Genomic DNA, 21,981 nt, shown 5'->3' with positions numbered 1-21,981 from the left:
CCCTAAACATGGTAAAGACTTACTCTCTTAGTGTAAACACCAGCATGCTGAGCTCACGACATGCTTGACTTTGCATCTCTGGTTTTAAAATCTTAACTTGCCGTCTGATGGGGGAACATCTCTTTGGTGGACGAAATATTACATGAAGGTCAGGAAATGCACCGGTATTCCCAAGTCATAGGATTACTACAATCCACATCAAGGGCCTTCTTTAATAGGCACCAGGCAAAGGTCGGTGTAAGGCAACACCTACAGGTCAGGGAAATCCTGGAAGTGCCTTTCATGAGCCCCAGACAGGCAGGGGTTACCGATGGGGGAAGGCTAAAGAGGGAATCACGACAACGGTAGGGGAAGAGACGGCTCTGGCAAAGGAGTCCCTGCTCCCAAGCACTGACTCTGCACTTATTCCCCCCCTCCCCCACCTACCACCCTTGCCGTTCATCCAAATCCATGGCTGGGAGAACAAGGGATTTCCACCCTCTGGATGACAATCCCCTCAGATCAGTAGGTGCTACCAGTCGTACGTGAAGACTACTGCCTAGAATTCCATACCACCCTACTAAACCACCACAAAGTCCTACCCTCAATCAAGACTACATTCTCCTCTTACAGAGGTTACAACACTCATCCAAAAGGATGCAATACAGCCAGCGCCCCTCTCCACCGCAAAGAGGGCATATGTTCACTCTAATTTCTCGTTCCAAAGAAAAACGCCTGCCCATAGTATAGCTGAGCCCACTCAATCGTATCATCCTGTCTGACATTTTTCACATGACGTCTCTGCAGTATGTCATCCTACTCCTCCGTCAGGGGACTTCATGACTGTGTTAGTATGGAGATTGCCATGTCCATGAGGGTACTACAATCAACAACATCCAGGAGCTCCTTTCATGAGCACCAGGAAAAAGTCAGCGTAAGACAGCAACTACAGGTCATAGACCATCCTATTGCCACCAACGTGCCTTGCATGAGTACCAGACAGACACGTCAAAAAGTTACCTTTGTTCTTAAAAAAAAAAAAAAAAAAAAAAAAATTAGATTGCAAAATTATTCAGTGGAGCAGGGCTGCAAACTGTAGCCGGGCAGAGTTCCACAAATCAGTATGCTTCTGTTTTGCAGTCCTTTAGTAGTCTCAAACATCTATCAAAAGCTCTGAATCGGCCAAACTGCTAAAATATAACTGGGATGGCAGTATATTTTTTGTTAAGGCGTGTTACGATGTCCTGGTCTTCTAGAGATGAAATATTTGAAAACCCCATCTTTTACAAAATATTTGTAATATTTGTATTTGGGCTGCAAAAGTCTCCAAACCTTTTGGAAGGCTTCTTGGGCACCAACCCACCGGCTCAGGTTGCAGGAAGCCTCCAAACAATTCAATTTCAGGCACGCAGCAAAATGTCCAGTTACAACTCTAATTCCTCTACAACACCTGCCATCTCCCTAGGTTCACAGGGCACAATCCTAGCCACAGAGGAGCAGTTTCACAAAGGGAGGCCATTTACATCTGATCTCCTGTGTTCAATAAAGAAGGTACAGGTACTGCTGTCTCCGGGGACCTTCTACACTTTCCAGTTTCAGGTGAGAAATATCACAAGGCAAGCATGCTTCTTGGGTGGGATTGGATTAGGGCAGAAAGAGTATAGTTTCATTAGACCTGGAGAAAGGTAGTGCCACTTGACCAGGAGAAAATTTCTAGTTCTAGAGATTAAAGTCTTGAGTTGGAGATGGCCCTCACCAAAACTCGGGCAGGCAGGCTAGAATCCTTCAAAGAGTATTGTGCAGGGAAGTCTTCTTTTTCAGTTCCTGGGATGTTCATTCTGAGAATGGGACATGTAGGGTTCTTGAAAGGGAAAAATCAGTCTGTGAATAATTCCCGTCTATTAAACAAACAAAAAAGTTCACTCTTTCTGCATCCAATATTTTTGACAGAGTTGTTTAGTTCTGTTTCATAAAAATGTGTTAAAGCAAAAGCTGTTCTGGAGTCCTTTGCTCTTCATATAAAAACATGGTAGAATATGTAGTCCATTCTGTCCACATCTACAAACTGCTCACAATGCCAGCTCAGTTCCTCCTCCAAAGGATCAAAGAATGTCTTCACTTCCAGGGCTCCATTTCATCTGATTACCCTCCATCTATTCCTCATTCCTCTCCGAGTGCCACCATTGGTCTGATGTTGGACTCTCTGTTCAAAGACTACATTTTGTAGTGTGCTTTTCCCATGGAAATGTGATGTGCGTCTGTTCTCTCCATACCTACATCCTTCAAAGACATGCAGTTAGACTCCCAGACTCTGCACTGCCTGTCATACATGCAGCAGCACTTCGCATCATAGGTATGAGGAAATATGACTACATCACCCCCACCCTGATGGAACTCCACTGACTTCCCTCGACTGCCACATCTACAAAACCAGCGACCTCCTCTACAGAACTATCAGGACCAGCACCCCAGCCTATCTTGCTTAAAGGTTTACCATGATTTGGAAGACCCGCAGTATGTACACTATCAAATTGGAGACCAAGAAGGTTAAAAAAAAAAAAAAGACAATAGGTCTTCTCCCCCTTTGCACCCAGGGTCTAGGACAACCCTGTATTCACGAGGATTGTCCCAACCCAGCTCTAAATTAGGGAAGAGTTGAAAACACCCATTTAAAGGAAATTTCATCATAATGCAGAAACAATCCACTTTCCTTCTTAGAAATCAGCTAACTTTTATAATAATGCATTGACTAGGTCCTTGCCTTGGCCTCTGTTCAGCGATCTTTTACCACGGGTTGGGCTATATCAATACCACATTCATTAATACAGGACTATACTGAATTGCCTACAGCACATGGTCTCCTTGTACTTATTGAGGGCATGGCTGTTGGATGTGCTCCGTACCCATCCCTGTGTCCTACAACACCCACAGGCAGGCATGACCTGTTCCCTGGCCTCTATGTACTTGACATGAAATGCCCTAAGCATGCTGGACATAGGGAATTTCTCATGCAATTTCCTTTGCCCAGTGCCTTTTGATGTCGCACTCGCTAGGCGCTAAGAGTTGTCTTTTAATCATGTCCGCTGCCAATGGCTACAGTATACACTGGATTGGGGCCATGCTTTGCGCTACTACCCATGCTTTGGAAACCCCGAGAACATGGTTATGGCTATTTAGAACAGCACCCTCAGAACCGGGCCTGCGATCATGCTCAGTGGACATTGGGCAAATATTACCGCCTTAAATCCTGGTCTGTGCCCATTACCTAATCCTGCAATAGTCACAAGGAATTGCAATAGATAGACGTTGGTCATACATGTCCTACAGCCATGCTGTACGGCCATAAACAGTGTCCAAGTCAGAATTGATATCAGTAGGAAATACGTAAAAGAAAAAATGAATGAAAATGAAAAAAGTATTTGATAAAGCGCACTGCGGCCAAGCGGCTTCCTGGCGCTGAAACCTGATCAGGACTCACATAAATCGGACCGAAGGACTAGGGAGAAAAAGCCTGAGAGAAAAAAAAGGTTTTTAAAGCTTTACGAAAATGGGAGTAAATGGGGATGGAGCGAATAGAGAGGGGAAGACTGTTCCAGAGCTGAGGAGCCAAAACCGAGAAGCGAGTGCCTCCGGTCCTGGATTTGCGGAAATGAGGAATGTGTAAGAGAGAGAGAGAAGAAGAGCGAAGAGTGCGGCAAGGTGCATAGGGAGAGATGAGAGAGGAGATAAAGGAGGGGGCAGAGCGGGAATGGGCCTGAAAGGCTAGGCAGGCCAGTTTGAAAAAAGAACGGAAGTGAACAGGAAGCCAATGAAGGGTTTTAAGGGCAGGAGTGATGTGAGAGGATTTGGGAAGGGAAAGAATGAGGCGAGCAGCTTGGTTTTGAATGGCCTGAAGTCTGCGAGATTGAGAGGCGGGAATGCCTACGTACAGGCCATTGCCATAGTCAATGCGGGAGATGACAAGGGCCAGGACTATGGTTTTAAGGGCATCCGTGGAAAAAAACCGAGAGATCTTCCGGATAAGACGAAGGGACAAAAAACCAGAAGAAACGACCGAGCTAATCTGACTATGCATCGAAAGATCATGACTGACTTTGATGCCAAGGGTACGGACCGAAGGGACCGGTGAGGGGGGGGGGGGGCAAAAGAAAGGGGCCAGTGTGCAGGGGACCATGGGTTAGAGGGACCACCAGTGAGTACAAGTTCCGTCTTATCAGGATTGAGTTTCAGATGGTTAGCGCTCATCCACTCAGAAATAAAAACTAAAGTGGAACAAAATTTAGGAAGAGAAACAGGAGAAGAGGATAAATCAAAAATGAGCTGTAGGTCATCGGCATAGTTATAAACAGAGACTCCAAGCTCAAGAAGGGAGGTGATAAGGGGTTGGATATAAAGATTAAAGAGTAAGGGGGAAAGAGAGGAGCCCTGGGGAACGCCACAGGTGACCGGGCGGGAGGGGGCCGCAAAGCCAGAAAGATGAACCGCCTGGGACCTATCCCGAAGAAAGGATGCTATCCAGGAAAAGGCCACCCCCCGAATACCAGCTGATCTGACATGGTCGAGCAAGATGGAGTGGTCGACCGTGTCAAATGCAGCGGACAGATCGAGGAGGACCAGGGCTTGGGGAAGGTTGAGATCGGCTTTCCCCTTGAGCTCTTCCAGAACCGCAAGGACCACTCCCTCCGTGGAATGACCCGGGCGGAAGCCGGCCTGATGAGATGCCAAAAGGCCATTCTGCTCAGCATACGAGGAGAGGCAAGAGGTGACATGTGCCTCAAGAATTTTGCCAAGATATGGGAGTAGGGAAATAGGACGAAAGTTAGAGGGAAGAGAGGGATCCATACCAGTTTTTTTCAGAATGGGAAGAACAATAGCAGATTTAAAAGAAGAGGGAACAGAGCCCAAAGTCAAAGAAGAGTTGAGAAGAGCAAGAGGGGGGGGCAGAACAGCTGGTGAATAGAGTTTTAAGGATACGGGCTGGCGCACAGTCTGCAGGAGAACCTGACCTGACTTTGGCCAGAAGTTTAGAAAATAGTTCCAAAGATATGGGAGGAAAGGAGGCAAAGGAGGGAAGAGGAAGGGGGAAGGGAGAAACAAGGCGAGGTTGGGAGACAGAGGGAATGTTGGCTTTGATCTTCATGATTTTATCAATGAAGAAATCATTGAGTGAGGAGCAAAGGGTTTGTGAAGGAACTGGGCCGGAAGTGGAGCGACCAGAGGTGGCTAGGGTATGAACCAGGGAAAAAATTTCCCGAGGTTTATTGACAGCTGAAGCCACTCTTCCAGTGAAGTAGGAAGTTTTTGCTGCGAGGATCGCTTTTTTATAATCCGAAAGAAGTGTTTTGTATTTGACGCGCCGAGATGGACTGTAGTTACGTCTCCAGAGGCGTTCCGACCGCCTGAGATCAAGTTTGAGCGTTTTAAGCTCAGGAGAGAACCATTTATGAGCGTCAAAGGGACTAACCTTTTTTACTTTTCGGAGCGGTGCGACTAGATCGCAAGAAGAAGCGAGCCAGATGCGAACGGACTCAGCTTGGGAATCGAGAGAGAGATCTTTAAGAGCTGGGGCAGAGGAGGCCAGTGTGCGCGTGAGAGCGTCAAGGTCAATCAAATTCCAGTTTCGGGCTAAGAGGTTTTTAGGGAGTGGGGGCTTAGAGGCCATGCCGAAAAAAATGGAAAACGTGATGTTAAAATGATCCGACCACACACAAGGGGAAATGAGAAGGGAGGAAATATTAGAACAAGTAGACCATATTTGGTCTAGGGTATGACCCTGAACGTGAGTGGGAGCTGTGACATAGGGTGTGAAATTAAGACAATGGAGGGTAGCAGAAAAATCTTTAGAGGAGGAGTCTTCCCTGATATCGCCTGGCCAATAATTGAAGTCGCCAAGCAGAAGGACCGAGGAATTATTGACCACCAGTGTTGCCAAGAGGTCCTGGAGGGAAGGAACAAAGGAGGACATGGGTTGGGGGGGACGATACACAAGAACAACAGTGAAAGGCGCTGAGAGATTAAGTGAACGAGCCACCAGATAGTCGACATTGGGTATAGGAGGGTATGAGAGGAGTTGGCATTTGAGAGAAGAGCGAATGAGCATCGCCACTCCACCACCGGCTATGCCTGCTGGACGATCAGCTCGGAGGGCATAATGAGAGTCAGGGAGAATGGCCAGAAGGTCAGGGAGGGAGTCAGAGGAAAACCATGTTTCGGTCAGGCAGAGGATGTCGGGGGAGTCTGTGGTCAGAAGGTTAAAGAGGGCCGTCTGATGTTTGACCGCAGAGCGGGTATTGAGAAGATGAACTGAAGCTGAGGTGGGAACAGGGGGGGGGGATGAGCGGGCAGGGGATGGTGGGTGCCGAGTAGGGTGGGGAACAAGAAAGGATACCAAGGGAATCGAGGAGCTGCAGGAGAGGGAGAGGGAGGGGGTGTGAGGATGACAGTGCTGTAAGCTGGGCAGCTGAATAAACCACGACAGGAGCAGAGTGTGTAGCCCCTGGTCCCGGCCTGTCGCGGACGGGCGCAGACGGGCTTAACTTAGGCGCGCCTTCGTCGCGCCCGCTGCGCTCGTCCGCTGCGCTGCCGAGGACAAGTGGCCATGTTATAGGGACACATGAGGGGAAAGGTCAATGGGCGTGGCAGGGGGTGGAGGAGCCAACCAACAGCGACGCGTCGCCCGGACCCGGCCGAGATGGAAGACCAGCCCGTCCCACACCGAGAAGCAGGTGAGGAGGGGGCGGTCAGCAACGGCGGTCTGGGATGCGTGTGGGGGCAGGGCTGAGAGTCAGGATCCAAGAGCGGAGAGCGCGGGAAATGGAGGTAAAATAAACAATTTTTAAAATCAGGACAGTCTCGTTAGAAGAGGTTGCTCCCGGAGACGCATCGGGAGATTAGCAGTGAGGAACAGGAGTGTGTTGAACATGTAGTAGCTCACTCCCTCTAGGCAACTGCTGCCACCACTGCAGCTACTGGCTGAAGTGCATGGTCTTCGGTCATGGCCTGTGTCCATCCTGTCTTCTGAGTGCTCACATGGTTTGGCCCATCACTGGGTCTATTAGTGATGCTCTGTGCCCAATACCCGTGCCTGCAATGTCAAGAATATGGCCCACTACCATATCCTGTGCAGTTCCCTTTGTAATTCTCTGCATGCTGTACAAGGCATGACTTTGATCCATGCATGTACATTGTAGTACACGCAGGCCTTGGGATGTGATCACTGGGTGCAGGGGATGGCGTGCCTTCTGCCCAGTTCCTTCGTCGTCTTTTAAATTGTGGGTTTTTTTTTGCTTTTTTATTTTTTTTATTTGCATGAATATGTCCACCCTTTTTTTAGTCATACAACAGCACATGATGGCATTTTATCTCCAAGTAATCATTTGTAGATCTTCTACCTGTCATTGGAAGTGTATCACTTCGCCTCTGTTTTACCTTGTTGACTGCGTAATTTTGTCTGTCAGTAGAAGTGCTAAACCGGAACAGAGATTGTCCTTATTAAAGGTCACCTGGGACCGAAGTCAAAATGACACGTATTCCTTTCCATGTTCCATCTCTCAGTTCAGTGCATCAGGACGCAGATGCACGCAGCAGCTTCCTGCCATGACGTAACACACTGTGTGATGGTTTAATATTTTATAGGCCACTCTCTGTGGGGATTCTTTTATTTGTTTGTGATGCCGTGAGTATGCCACTAAGTGACTCTTCCAGCCACCTATCCCTTGCAATTATTCGGGAAATGTTTTATGTCTAAACAACTCCTAATTGGCTCCCTGCTTCAACAAATGACTCATAGTCCTGTTGATGACGCGCTAACAAAATGGGGTAAAACGTGGTCCTCTAACATGGCAATTTGAACTGTTCTGGATTTTTCCATTCACTGTCTTACCAACTGTGTAGAAGCAGTGTAGAAGCAATGTAAGTATTTAATGAACAACATGTTCATTACCATTTTAATTTACTGACTGAACCGTATTTTCATTTTTTCACTGGGTGATCACTTGAGCACAGGCACTTTTTTCAGATCAGTAAATGTTTCCTACTAGCGAAGGTTGACTTTTTATTTTCGTTATTGATGTACAACCAGTTTAGTTTGATAATTGTTGCTTATTGACTCTTACCATAGAGAACCTATGTTCTGTATGTCAGTAGAACTGCAGCCACATCGGTTAAGTAATTGATGATAATGATAATGTCACCTTTGATGTTATGAGGAATCCATTGAGAGAGAGATATGGTTGCTTAGCTAATAATTAGTGGCATGTCTGTGTATTCTATATTCTAGATTAGAACCATTGTCATATTGAAGTTTTGAATTGTCTGAAAACATTTCTAAAAGGTTGGGGACTGTTTTTTTTTTTTTTTTTTTTCATGAATGGAAGGTTGTGGACTGAGTTATGCATGTTGAAGTGTTACAAAATTATTATATAACTTTTTCTGCCAAATGTAATTTTAATGTTTCTTTCTCTTTTCTTTGAGTCCTCTAATTGTTTTTTATGTATATATTTATGAAGACGTTACAAGACCCTGTGAATAAATTAGCTGAGCAGTCAGAACACCATGAGAAAATCATATCAGATGAAAGCACCAACAAAGATGATGATGAGTAAGTCGTTCTTTGGTGTCATAGAATAAAATATGTAAATCCATAAAGCAGTAATGCACTACAACCCCAAAACACTTTGATTAATAAACACAGGAAACACTGAGGAAACCTTGCATAAATAACCACGGACCTTTTTAATGAGTCAATGATGGTTACAGTGCTCAGGATAACTTATTTTGCACATTAAAGTAGCCATCCGGTGCAGAGAAGGAAAAATATACATATTTGCCTCATATTTTTATGTTTAACAATAGCACACCATAAGCAATTACAGAATGTTGGTTTATTTGATGACGTCAGCTGAGGTATCTATTGTGACATTCATTAAATGACTCTTTTGAAGGTCCACCCATAGAAGACATGTGTCCCTAATTAGGTAGCATACAAATGTAAGTGAAATTCATAGCTTAATTCAATCAGCATATTCTTTTACTTTTTGATGATGAATACTGGGCTGCTGGCCACTAATTAGTTCTACACATTTGATTACGTTGGGTGTGTTAGACGAGCTTTTCCTGTGGTGGGCCTCAAATTGTAGAATGCTTTTCCCGATAAACTCAGGTACTGACTAACTAGGAGGTTTTAAAATAACACCTTAAGATGCCTCCCTCAGTTGCTCACCAGCACTTCAGTCCCTGCCTCTATCTCATGGTGGTTGCCAACATTTTTATTTATTTTCTTAGCACCAGGCTGCCTTTTGTGAATGTTTCACTTAGGAAATTAAGAAAGAAATGTTTATGGATACACTCTCGCCTGGAAATAAACATTTATTGAGTGAGGTGATGAATTGGTTCTTTAGGATTATGCCTATCTTTTGAGTGATATAATTCAAGAAAATAATCGTTCTTAGGAAGAAACTTTACGCGTTAGAAATGTATGTCTCACTGGAAAGGGTCTAGGTCTTTCATATATTTCTGAAATTGACTTGCCTTGAGTGTCCTTTGTAAATTAATGCAGGGGATTGTGCATCACACTCTGCATATGTGGTATCATTTATCAGCTTTCAGTTCAGTGCCTCGCAGTATTAAATGCCTGCAGTTTCAGGTAGCAAATTAAATGTTTCATATTAGCTATATGTTCTACTTTTTTAATGAGGGAAAACTTTCAGAAATACATTGTTCTGGGCATGTTTTGATTTAGAAAGTGATGCTAAATTAGAAATGCAGTTTTACAACAAGGGCAACCCTAAAACAAGAACCTGGGCTAATAGACACTATAATCCAAACAATGGTTCAAGAGCCAAACTTAAAAAATAAAGTTTGTTGTTAAAAATTAGGAAAGGACCTAAAGAAAGAAAAGGAACTGAAGTTAGCTATATTCCACATAACCCATATACCAATGATTCTATAAAAAAACTGATATTTAATGTTAATTAAACAAAAAACATATTACATATTACATACATTATTAGTGGCGCTAATATAGTTACACGGACAGTGTTATAATTGTAAACCGTGACAAGTGTAAACACATGGGTAGTGGCTGAGGTACAATACAAACATGTTTCAAAATAAAACAAAAATACACAATACAACAATTGTCTTATTTCATTTAGGCCGCACTACTGGCGTCAACGACGTATCGACCCAAGGGTACTGTAAGGGTCATCATCAGGACAAAAACATCATATCAAGGAGCGTCCACTGTTTTTAATTCAGGGACTTCAGGCGTTATTTTCTTCTGAGTCGGTCTGCCGCTGGGACGAGGCGCATTTAAGATTTTCACATAAATGCTGGTACCGTCCTTGATCCCCTGAATTAAATTGCCACATGGGACTTCCACCAGTTGAATACTGATCTTGTTTTGACAGCCATCTTTGGTATATATCCTCATAAAATTTGAAACAGAGGATACCCCTGTGAGTATCCCTTTCAGACATACCGACAGATATTTCTTCAAATTTAAGTGTCTGATGCACAACTTATGTGGAATTAGTGCTCATATTCATTGAGATTTATTTGAAAAACAGTGGACGCTCTTTGATATGAGGTTTTTGGCCTGATGATGACCCTTAAAGTACCCTTGGGTCGAAACCTAGTCTACGCCAGTAGTGTGGCCTAAATGAAAGAGGACACAATTGTGTATTTTTGTTTTATTTTGAAACCTGTTTGTATTTTACCTCAGCCACTACCCATGTGTTTACACTTGTCACTGTTTATAATTATAACACTGTCTGTGTAACTATATTAGCGCCACTATTAATGTATGTAATGTTTTTTGTTTATTTAACATTAAATATCATATTTTTTGATACAATCATTGGTATATGGGTTATGTGGAATATAGCTAGCTTCAGTTCCTTTTCTTTCTTTAGGTCCTTTCCTAAATTTTAACACCACAAACTTTATTTTTAAGTTTAAATTAGAAATTCAGACATTGTATATAAGGTTGAAAACTGTTCTGAATGTCACCATTGAGCTTGAAGGTTTTTGAAAAAGTATTTATTTAGAAATAGTTTAGTTCATAAGTTTGAAATTATTTTCTTGCTTTATGATTTCCAGGTTGATTTCATTAGACGATGAAGACCATAAAGATGAATCCAGCATATTGGGTATGTGTCATTCGAAAATGCTAAATTAAGGTCACCTAATTTAGGAGTATCCTCAAACTAAGTTTCTGATTTATAATTATTAATTCAACTTTAGATTAAAAAATCTGTTGCTAGTTCCCAGGTTCAAGAGAGTCAGATGGGGGGGGGGGGCAGGGTAGAGCCTTCTCCGTCGCCACTACTATCCTCTGGAATTCACTCCCTTCTTCAATTTCTGGACCAGTGTCTCACTCTCTCTTCTGCAAAGCCATGAAGACTTTGCTCTTTACCAGTTTTTCAGTGTGACCTTATGTGTATTCCTGTCTGATGGCCCTTTCTGTAGCGCCTTGACGCCTTTGAGCAAAGTTTGCTCTTTATAAGGCTAATATTCATTCATTCAAATCAAGCAAAATATACCAACTTAATTTTTAGCCTTCAGTTTTGAATTCTTTCACATTTACAGAACGTTGTACTATTTTATATCTTGTTTTTTTATGTATAAATATTTGATTAATCTTATAATATTAATTAATTTTCCAAACCGTCAGACCCCATGATTTGGTGTCCCTACCCCAGGTTTAGAAGTGCTGCTTTAGAGTACACAATGTTTATGGTCCTCTCCCCTCCACATTGTTCCTTTCATGGCTTGGATAAATGGATTTCATATTGAAAAACGTAGTCCTTTTAGCTGCTACTTTTTTATAGCACACGAACAACCTTGTGTGTGCTGTCCATGCACATCTGCTTTAATTTTTTTTTTATTTGACAAATTTGGATACCACCAATATTTTGACAGAAGTGAACATCTAGCTGTTTGCTATGTGTATCCTGGCTCCTTCCAGTGCTGTTCTTTTGTTGGTTGTTGGTCCATAGCAGGCCTTTGGGTGATATTTAAATGCTATGGATAAAGAAACAAACACAGGAAGATGGAAGTGGAAGACAGACTTGCTCACCAGCAATTGCATTTTGGGGGTGTGGGGTGCACGGCAAACTTTGACAAGAAAAGTTAGAACTGAAAAACAGAGTGTGAGAAGAGCAGCGCATTGCACAGGATGGAGCTTGCAGGTTGATGCCACAGCTCCTCTGCTGCTGGGGAATGGAGATGAGATAGGGTGGAGAGGTTCCCTTGCCTGTGAAATTAGATCACTGTAGGTGGGCTGTTTACAGGTTCTCAAACTATTGATCCTTTCCTGCAAATGTAGTCTCTCCCTCTTCAGACATTCACTTCACACATATTCTCAGAGTTGATTTCTTGCATTCTATTGAAAGAAGCATGATATGTTGACTTATGCAACAACTTTGTCAGAGCATTAAAGGCCCTGTATGCCTCTAGGTTATTGATTACATTTGTCAGTGTTGATCATGGCTTGGTTATGACAATGTGGCACCCACGTTCAGTTAATTATTTCAGTCACTTGGTCTCTTCAATTACCATCAGTAGCCAAAGCCACCAGCCATATCACAACCTCTCACGGAACCATTTAGCGCAACTATTGGCAGTCTTATTTGACAGATCACAACCCTATCTGTGATATTCAATGTAGTCTCCAAGTTCTGATGAAGTTCTGCAAGAAAACTTTTAAACTTGATTGGAGCTACACCATGGTAGATTACATGCTGTCTGATACTGCTTGCATGAGCCATGGCCTGCCAATGTTTGTGTTCATGTGAACTAGCTTGAAACAGCTCTTGAGGCATCACAGGCACTAATAAGTAATTACTTATTTCATATATAAAAACAGACCAGTCATATTTTATTTGTATTTTCTTTCTGTTACAGGGAACCACGATCAGAACAGCTTATCAGACACAAAAGGACATGGTATGGTTCCAGATAGTTAGGGTCCGTTTGTTGCTTCTCTATAGGTTTATAATAGTATCCATTACATTTATGTTGACATATTAGTAATACTGATTTGAAAATAATCCACTTGCCTGCACAGCCAGAGCAAATAATATACTGTGACAATTGAAAGTCAATTTGACAAAGCATAGGAGTTTTATTTTTTCCTATTCTTGTGAAGAGCAGAAAAGCATTGTGTGCTGTTCGATATGATGCAAATCTATGCACAAAAAAGTCAATGAACAGCTCACACCAGCACTTAGAAATTGACACAGCTTTCTTTCTTTTTTTTTAACTGTACATATTTACTTTTAAACTTAGTCTCTGTACATTAGAAACTGCCATGCATTCGATTTGCACAAATAGTTTCTCTTTTTGAATGGGCACTGCCTGAAAAAATTACAAATACTGCCCTGAAACTTGAAAGTCAAATGTGTAGCCCATACCTTTGGGTATACCATAAGTTTACACATTAAAATCCTTCATAAAGGCATATACCACCTACATTTGGACAGGTTAGTAGGCAATGCACGATTCTATCCTCCAATGAGAGGAACCCTCTAAGCACTTTTAACAGTGTTTACAATATGGCCCTGCAAGGAGATTATGCAAATCCTTGCCAGTAGTAACCTAACTGGATGATGGGTAAATAACAATTTACCTCCACCACTTTGTTGTAGTTATTATCACATGCAGGCCAAAATTTTAGAACAGAAAAGTTGGAGATTTTGAAATTACCTATTGGGGCACTGTATTTCCTACATTGACTCCTATTGAAGCAGAGGCATTTCAGGCGCTATACAGTTAAAATAAAGCCATTCTTGACTTGATAAATCTGGAGTCAACCTCCTGAATCTGGTCTATTGTCATGTAACTTATGCTGAACTAAGGCTCTGACTCTTAGAAGAAAATAATGAAAGGGGTATAGATTAACTATTGCCCTCATTTAACATGCAGTAAATAAATAACCGGTTTAAACTGTCTTATTCCCTGTTGAGAGGAAGGTCCCGGGAGCCATCGCGGAGCCTGAAATCGTCATTGCACTCCTAAGTAATCGGCTGCTCGGGTAAAGTTCCATGGGAAGAAGAAGAGCAAGAAGTCGAGGAGGTCTTCATCTTCACCTCGTCCTAAGGGCAACGAAATGAGGGAGCGTCCGCATTCGAGGCATGGCTCCGCGGTTGAGCCAGCCCCTGAGTCTGCTCTGTGCTTCCCTGAGTTTCCGATGCGACCCCCGCTCAGCTTAAAGAGTTTTGAGACCATGCACCTCATATTTGAGCAGACCGCTCCTGCCGATGCACTTTTGGGCCCCGCAGGTTAGAGAGGGGGCCCGTACCAGATCCACACCATTGGTTTCAGCCCAGGTGCCAGTGGGGCCGCTTGGATCCACGAATGGATCTGGACCGGCGCCGATCGTGCTCGCAGCGCCATCCTTATTCTGATCTCCGACATGGAGCCGAATGTCCACTCAGGTGCTGACTGAAGCCATGCATTACAGGCCAGACTTTGAGCCCTATTGTTATGGGCTAGGACTCTCAGGAGAATTGGGAGGGTGCCACTGGACCCTAAAGAATACCGGCCCTTTGACCCTAATGTGGACTGGTGTGAGGATTTGGTGGAAGCCAGCGAACTGGACACTTCTCCAGACACTGGTATGCTTTCTTCCCCTACCGTGTCTATGGAGGAGGGTGCATCCTTTGCAATGGTGATGAGTAGGCGGCCGAGGTCCTGGACCTTAACCTCTGTTGCGATCAAGACTAACATCTTGATGGAGGTGATTCGGCCAGGGGTGTCCCTGAGGAGGCACGTGCCGTCATCTCCCAGGCGGTTGCTGATGGGAGAGATGGAGCCAAGTTCACCAAACATTGTGGAATGGACACCACCAAGTCACTGATGGAATGGTTTTATCGACAGTGGCCTTATGACGCATGCCTGGTTGAGGACTACTAGCTTTACTGGGGAATGTCCTAGACTCGCTTATGGAGATGCCCTTTGATGCTCCAGTCTCTTTAGAGAAAAAGGCGGATTCAGCAGTGGAGCGCTTTAAAGACAGCAGAGCTAGGGCCAGGTCCTTGGGCATTTCCATGGACCCTCGTCACCCACAATCCTCCTTTTGTGGCCACGGCAGGGGCTTCTGTCCATATCTGTACCCGCCTAGCCACCGCGGCGTGCAAGCTTACAGCCTCTGTGTGGCCAAGGATGCAGTATGCACAGACTTAGTAGGTCGGGCAGCCAGCGGTCGGGGCTCTCCACCACCCTTGCAGTCGCAGCCTCCAAGCCCTTATAGTCTGCCCCCTTGTCATGGACCCCCAGTGGGCGGCAGGATCAACCATCACTTACACCACTGGTGCAGGATCACCTCAGACCGATGGGTTTTGCAGATTGTCCGGAGGGGCTACACCCTCTACCTCAAGACTACCTCCCCCCAACCATGCCGTAGGCTTGAGGACCGTCTTTCTCTGCTCCGTCAGGAAGTGATGGCTCGCTTGGCCAAGGGGGCCGTAGAGAGGGTGCTGACGCTAGAAGTAGGGTTGTGGTTGCTATTCATGCTACTTTCTGGTACCCAAGAAGGACAGAGGTCTTCGTCCTATCCTAAACCTGTGCGATCTCAATTCCTTTCTCAAAAAGAAGTTCAAAATGTTCACGTTTACTCAAGTCTGTCCTGGACCCGTGAAACTTGATGGTAGCATTGGACTTGCAGGGCTCCTATTTCCACATTTCTGTCCTGCCTGCACAAAGGCATTATCTGCGGTTCACGGTTGGCCAAAAGCACTTTCAGTTCACTGTGCTCCCTTTTGGCCTCACCTGTGCCCCTCGGGTGTTCACCAAGGTGATGGCGGTGGCTACACCTAATCTGTGGAGATCAGGGGTGCCAGTCTTCCCCTATCTCGATGACTGGTTGCTGAAGGCGGGCTCATGCCAGGCTGTTGTTTCCACCTCCAGACTACAATGGACCTCTTGCAGGCACTGGGGTTCACTATCAATGTTTTGAAGTCACACCTGACGCTCTCTCAGATTCTCCTTTTTATTGGAGATGTTCTGGACACAGTTCAGTTTCAGGCCTATCCTCCTGAACTGTGAGTCCAGTTCAGGCTATGATACTGATGTTTCGGCCTCTATCCTAGATTTCGGTGAGACTGACTCTGAATCTGCTGGGCCTCAATGCCTCCTACATCCTGCTTGTGACACCTGCCCATGGGCATATGTGGGCTATGCAGTGGGACCTGAACTTCCAGTGGGCTCGGTATCATGGAAATCTCTCGGACATGGTCTAGATCTCGGAGGGAACTGCACGTCAACCTTCCGGAGCTCCAAGTGATCCAGCTGGCATTAAAAGCCTTTTTATCCTCCATCAAGGGAAGGCTAGTGTAGGTGTTCAGACATCACCACTGCCATGTGGTACTGCAACAAGCAGGATAAGGTGGGGTCCTGGACCCTTTGTCAGGAGACCCAGCATCTCTGGCGATGGCTGGAACAGTAGGGCATTTCGCTGGTGGTTCAGCACCTGGCGGGCTCTCTGAATGCCAGGGCAGACCAACTCAGCATCTTTGCGTCATGAATGGAATCTCCATCCAGAGGTGGTACAGGGTCTCTTTCAGCAGTGGAGAAAGCCTTGGTTAGTTCTCGCCACCGCTGAGTAAGTGCAGTAGTCTACTCCCATGAGTTTCCAAGCCGGCTCTCACTTGGAGATGCTTTTAATCTCGAGTGTAGCTCAGGCCTCGTGTACGCCTTTCTGCCCATACCACTCCTGCCCAGAGTTCTCAAGATGATCAGGAACAACTGGGCACCAGTCTTCCTTGTTGCTCTAGACTGGACTCTGAAAGTTTGGATTCCCGAGGTATTGAGCATAGCCATCAGTCCTCCAATCAGGCTGCCCTTTGGGAGGATCGTCTGTTGCAGCAGTAGTAGAGGGTTCTCCACCTGAAGCTGTTAACTCTCTGCCTTCTTAGGTTGACATTGAGCGGTGACAGTTGACAGCTTTTGACCTTCCACCTGAAGTCTGCAATGTTATTCTGGCAGTCAGGTGTCCCTCCACCAACACAGTATACGCCTGCTGTTGTGGCTAGTGTGTGGCATAGCAGGTTGGCTCCCTTTCTGCTCCTCGTTCTCAGATTCTTATCTTTATTCTTACCCAGCAGGTCCCTGCTCTGGGCACCTTAAAGGGTTAACGTGCTGCTATGTCTGTCTTTCTGCGGTTACTTGACTAGCCATCCCTCTTCAAATCCCCTATTTTACATAGGTTCTTGAAAGATTTACAACCTATGTTTCCACCTTCTCCTTTTATCATGCCTCATTGGGACCTTAATCCCGTCCTGATGTTCTTGATGTGTGCTCCCTTTGAGCCCCTGCACAACTCTCCTCTCATGCACCTTACCATCAGAACTGCCTTCCTGGTGGCAATAACTTTGCCCGGAGGTTCAGTGAGCTTCATGCTTTGTCATCCAAGCCTCCATACCTGTAAATCTACCCATAAAAGCTGGTTCTATGAACTAGGGTTTCCTTTCTACCGAAAGTAGTCATTCCCTTTCATGTAGGCCAAGCCATCACACTGCCTATTTTCTACGCTTCCACCCATTCACCCCACTCTGAGAACGGATTTATAGGGACAGGGGTTTCCCCCTCTAGGTCCCTAGCTTTCCATACCAGTGGTCTGTGTTCTCCATGGCTCTGTGCTACTGACGTGGAAAGTTGCGAAAAGGAACTGACGTCCGCAGACTGAGGTGGCACCTCTCTGTAGGCACCACGCATGTCAAATGCGACAGGAAAATATTAAGGGATCCATGTAAATCACACCTCCCTGGACTACCCCGGTTAACTAGTTTTCAGAAATTTGTGGGTTTGGTAGATTTCAAAAGATGGCCGCCAAGCGAGGACCAAAAATACAGGTACTCCTCTTGCAAAACCAGGTCGTTTTGTGGTAGATAATTTTGATGTCTCCACTGTACGTTTTCCTTCCACGGGTACTTGCCCACCATCACAAGTGAGGTACCATTTTTATCGGGGGATCTGGGGGAAACGCTGTGTGGTGGGAAACTTGTCACCCCGGTGATTCCACAACTTTCCTACACAGAAAAGTGGAAAAATTAGATTTTTGTTTACAGCTAAATTTGAGGTTTGCGGGGGATTCTGGGTAAGACAATGCTGGGGGATCCACCCAAGCAACACCTACCTGGACTCCCCGGGTATCTAGGTTTCAGGGCTGCGCAGGTGGAGAATGAGATGTGGCCTGCTCGCTGTGCTGCCACCTTTCTGGGCTGGCTGTGAGCCCTGACCAGGGCAGACCAGCTCTGTCCCGTCTCTGGAACGTTTGAGTCCTTGGGGCACTGCGGCTGCTGGAAGTGTTTGCAGCAGACCGCGGAAGTGCAAAGATTTAAGAAAGGACGCTACTTGTGCTCCTAGCTGCACAGGGTGCCCATCGCTTGGCTGCCTGGTCAGAGGGCAAATTAGTGGGAGCGAGCGGAATGGGACCGGCTGGCCTGCCCTGGGAACTGTAACTTTGCCTTGGTGTTCTATTGGACAGCCTTGTGGGGCCTTGGTCTGCTTATGTTCCCCTTGTTGTTTGGGTGAGGCGGAACACACCTGGTACTTCAGCTAGTAGCCAGACTGATCACTGCCTGCTGCCTAGGCAAACCTACTGCAAACTCTCTTCCCTCCTCTCAGATGGATAAACCAGACTCTAGGCAATTTAAAAGTTATCTTGTTTTCCAGGAGAGCCCCAAAGCCTGAGGGAGCGGTCAGAGGCCCGGCTCCATGATGACATTGATAGACCGGTCACCCCAGCGGATCAGGACACTAAAAGCATGTTTACCAACCTTAAACAAAGCCTCAACATTATTGCTGCAAAAATCGACACCACCAGGTTAGATCAGATGAAGGTGGAGCTAGGCAAGCATAGTGGACGCCTTGACCAGATTGAGACGTGGTTATCAGAGTTGGAGAACGCCCATAGTGACACCAGTGAATATCTTTTATTGATGGAAAAAGTACTAGAGCCAACCATGAACAAAAACAAATACCTGGAAGCCAGGTCTAGGTAGAATAATTTCTGCATATTCAGCCTCCTGAGTCTACGGCAATAGATAAAATGGACACCTACATCGAAACCATGCTATGTTTCCTGTTTTGAGACCACCTATCTTCAGTCGAGCTGGTGCATTGTCCGTTGGGCCCCTACCCACCTCCTGGGGCTCCCACTCAGCTGATAGTTGCTCACTTACTCAACTACGAAGACCAAGATAAGTTTCTGCCGCTGCCTCTGGACCGCCGGGAGGTGCAAAACCAAGGGAATTAATCTCGCTATATTTGAATTTTTCAGGCTAATTACTGGGAGTTTCTGCTTCCTAAGTGTCTCCTCCGCAAGGCTGATAGACGCAATACTTTGGCCAAACTGCATATCCCACTGAATGGCAAACTGCATCTTTTCACCGACCCTTAGGTCTCTTTGAAGTTATCTCGCAAACTCATGACATCCCAGGGAGCGTGTTTCATCCCACGTACCCCACAATCCCCCACACCCTCACCTCCACCTGAGGCATCCCAGTATGGCGATCTCAACAGCGTTGAATGATTGTGCTCTTGCAGTGACACACTGACATTTTTGACGCCTCTGGGCAACGCCGCGATGCATCTGGTTTGGCTTCCCTTCGGCATCCTGAAGATCTCTGTCCTCCCTCTATCAAGCCTCAATGGGCCGTGGGAAACCACCGGCCTACACCTGGCACCAGCTTGAACATATAACATTGGTTAAGTTGGGACCACATAACCCTGAGATGCCGCCCACTCTTTCTCACTCTGCCACCCAGCCCACCACCACTGGGATGTTCACGAGGCCTAGTGGTGCCCCAAAGGATGCATTTCCTTGTTACTCACGATTGGAAGTATTTTTGGGAGGGATGGGAGTGGATGGTTCAACCAGTTAGGGTGGGTGGGGGGGCTCGTTGTTGGTTTTCTTCTGTTTGTCTCTGCAAAGCACCTTGCTCACCATATGCATCACTGACTACTTGGTATCCCCATTCACCCAATGCACACTCACTAATGGCAATTCATACATCAATGCCCCTTGGGATTACCACTCTGCAGTGCCTTATATGGAACATCTGTGGTCTAAATGATTAGGGTAATGCTTGTCTGGTCTTCACTTATCTCCATAGATACTTTGACATCTGTTATTTCCAGGAACTCCACCTGTCCAATGCAAAACACACTCTACTACATACAGGGGGGCCTGCAGAAATGCATACAACTGTATACTCCGGTTATACGTGAGGGGTTGCTATACTTCTCCATTAAAGCCTACAGTGATGTTCTCACACATCCCTGCACAACACACAGGGCATGTATGTTGTTATCCGTGGTACACGGCGGGGGTCAGCTTCTTACACTGGCATCCGTATATGGACCGAATGTTGATTGCCCCGATTTATTAGTTGACACATGGTTACAGATACACAGGATGAGACCCGCAAAATTACTGTGGGGTGGAAATTTTAATGTGGTATTACACAATCATCTAGACCGGTCCAGCGACATAGGCACCCACTCCCAGGAGCAGCTGATTGCCGCCATTGCAGTGTACACTTGGTTCTTCCTTGCGTGCGCCCTTCGCAACTCAGTATTCAGAGATGAAATTTGGACTAGTATTATAGAGCATTTCATCCAAAACACCAAATCTCTGACTTCGGTTTGGGAGGGGTTCAAGGTGGTATTAAGTGGTTCCTGTATAGCAAAGCAGACTGGAGTGCTCCGTGCAGTTTGCGCACAGCTTGCCAGACTTGAAACAGAGATGCGTTAACTTGAACTGAAAGCCATCTTAGCCCTATTCTCCAACACTTGAGTTAAACCAAGTCGGCTCCGGGTTGGCCACCACTGCAAAAATCAGGACCAATTAAGGCCTGAAGCAAGTCTGCGTACAGGTGCCACGTCAATTTAATTGTACTTGGCAAATTTAACGGAGCACCTCGAAGGAGAGGGCATTTCCACCAAAGAAGGCCGGCACCATAGTTCAGTCACTCCAGTATGCCGATAATATGGTTCTTTTTGATTGGACATCTATAGAACTGCAGTGTACTTGCCTCTTACTGTAGAGCCAACAATCTGAAAATAAATGTGGCAAAAGCTAAGGTCATGATAATTTCACGAAAATTGAGAAAAAGGGGAGCCTATTTAATAGAGGAGAGTGCCGTCAAAATTTTTGAAACCCAAATATCTGGGGGTATGGCTGGACTGCAGGGAATGGGCATTTCGCAAGCTACTGAATTCAGTGTTGAATCCTGATTTATGGGCCCTCCTAAAAGTGATTGGCTGCAAACTATTACCCACCATCGCCTATGGATCACTGACATTCAGAGATAAGATGGCCAATTGGTTACACCGGGCACAATTCACCTGCTATGGAAGTCTTTTCCTTGCCTAATTACACTAAGCATGTCCAAATTCTGAAAGAATTTTGCCTGTTTTCACTGCATCTGATACTGAAGGTGAAAGACCTGACTTACTGCCTCAAAACCAAGCAGGCAAAGAATAATACGCTAAAACAGGTCATTGGGAAGTAATAAACAATACCTTGACAAGCTGGCATAAGTTCTTAAACCACGCATTGGATTTCTTGGAGGCCCGAGGAATTTTGGTAAGTGACCTCCCTGTGACCCTAGCCTCAAAACTGTTGGTCAAGCAAGCAAAATTAAGATCGAGGTAACAGGATGTGCAGGCCCTGAACAAAGTGGCACATGGTGCCTGGGCCATATCATTGTGTGAACCAGGGGTCCTACCTCACTGCCTTTTCGATAAGGTCATGAAAAAACAGCTGATGAGACTACGATTTGGACTAATCCCCCTGAACACCTACTCATATGTCCAAGTGAACCTTGACGACTACAACAGACAGTGCTGTTTCTGTGCCGAAGGAGAGGAATCACTGACTCACATTTTCTGTATCTGCGAAAAGCTGCTCTCATTACGAAAATTCTGGTTGCGGCCAATATAGTGTACACTAAACATCAGGACCTGCCGAGGGTCCGTGCATGACTCTACGAGAGG

At 45.5% G+C, this 21,981-nt stretch overlaps 1 protein-coding gene across 4 annotated transcripts in view; it reads left to right on the top strand.

Annotated features, from left to right (window-relative positions):
* The window catches only part of ICA1 (islet cell autoantigen 1), a 369,010-nt gene that overhangs the window by 191,832 nt on the left and 155,197 nt on the right, over positions 1-21,981 (top strand). For 2 of the 4 annotated variants that reach the window (XM_085630893.1, XM_085630895.1), the window contains exons 8-10: positions 8,487-8,578; positions 11,080-11,129; positions 12,886-12,927. In XM_085630893.1, coding sequence (XP_085487019.1) covers positions 8,487-8,578; positions 11,080-11,129; positions 12,886-12,927 — 184 coding nt within the window. The remainder of the gene's footprint in view (positions 1-8,486; positions 8,579-11,079; positions 11,130-12,885; positions 12,928-21,981) is intronic. The other 2 variants (XM_085630894.1, XM_085630896.1) reach the window with 1 other exon arrangement.

The sequence above is a fragment of the Triturus cristatus genome, chromosome 10, assembly GCF_964204655.1.
Source record: "Triturus cristatus chromosome 10, aTriCri1.1, whole genome shotgun sequence".
Taxonomy (NCBI): domain Eukaryota; kingdom Metazoa; phylum Chordata; class Amphibia; order Caudata; family Salamandridae; genus Triturus; species Triturus cristatus.
Note: the sequence above shows the minus strand (reverse complement) of the source record. Positions and strands in the feature narration are given on the sequence as shown.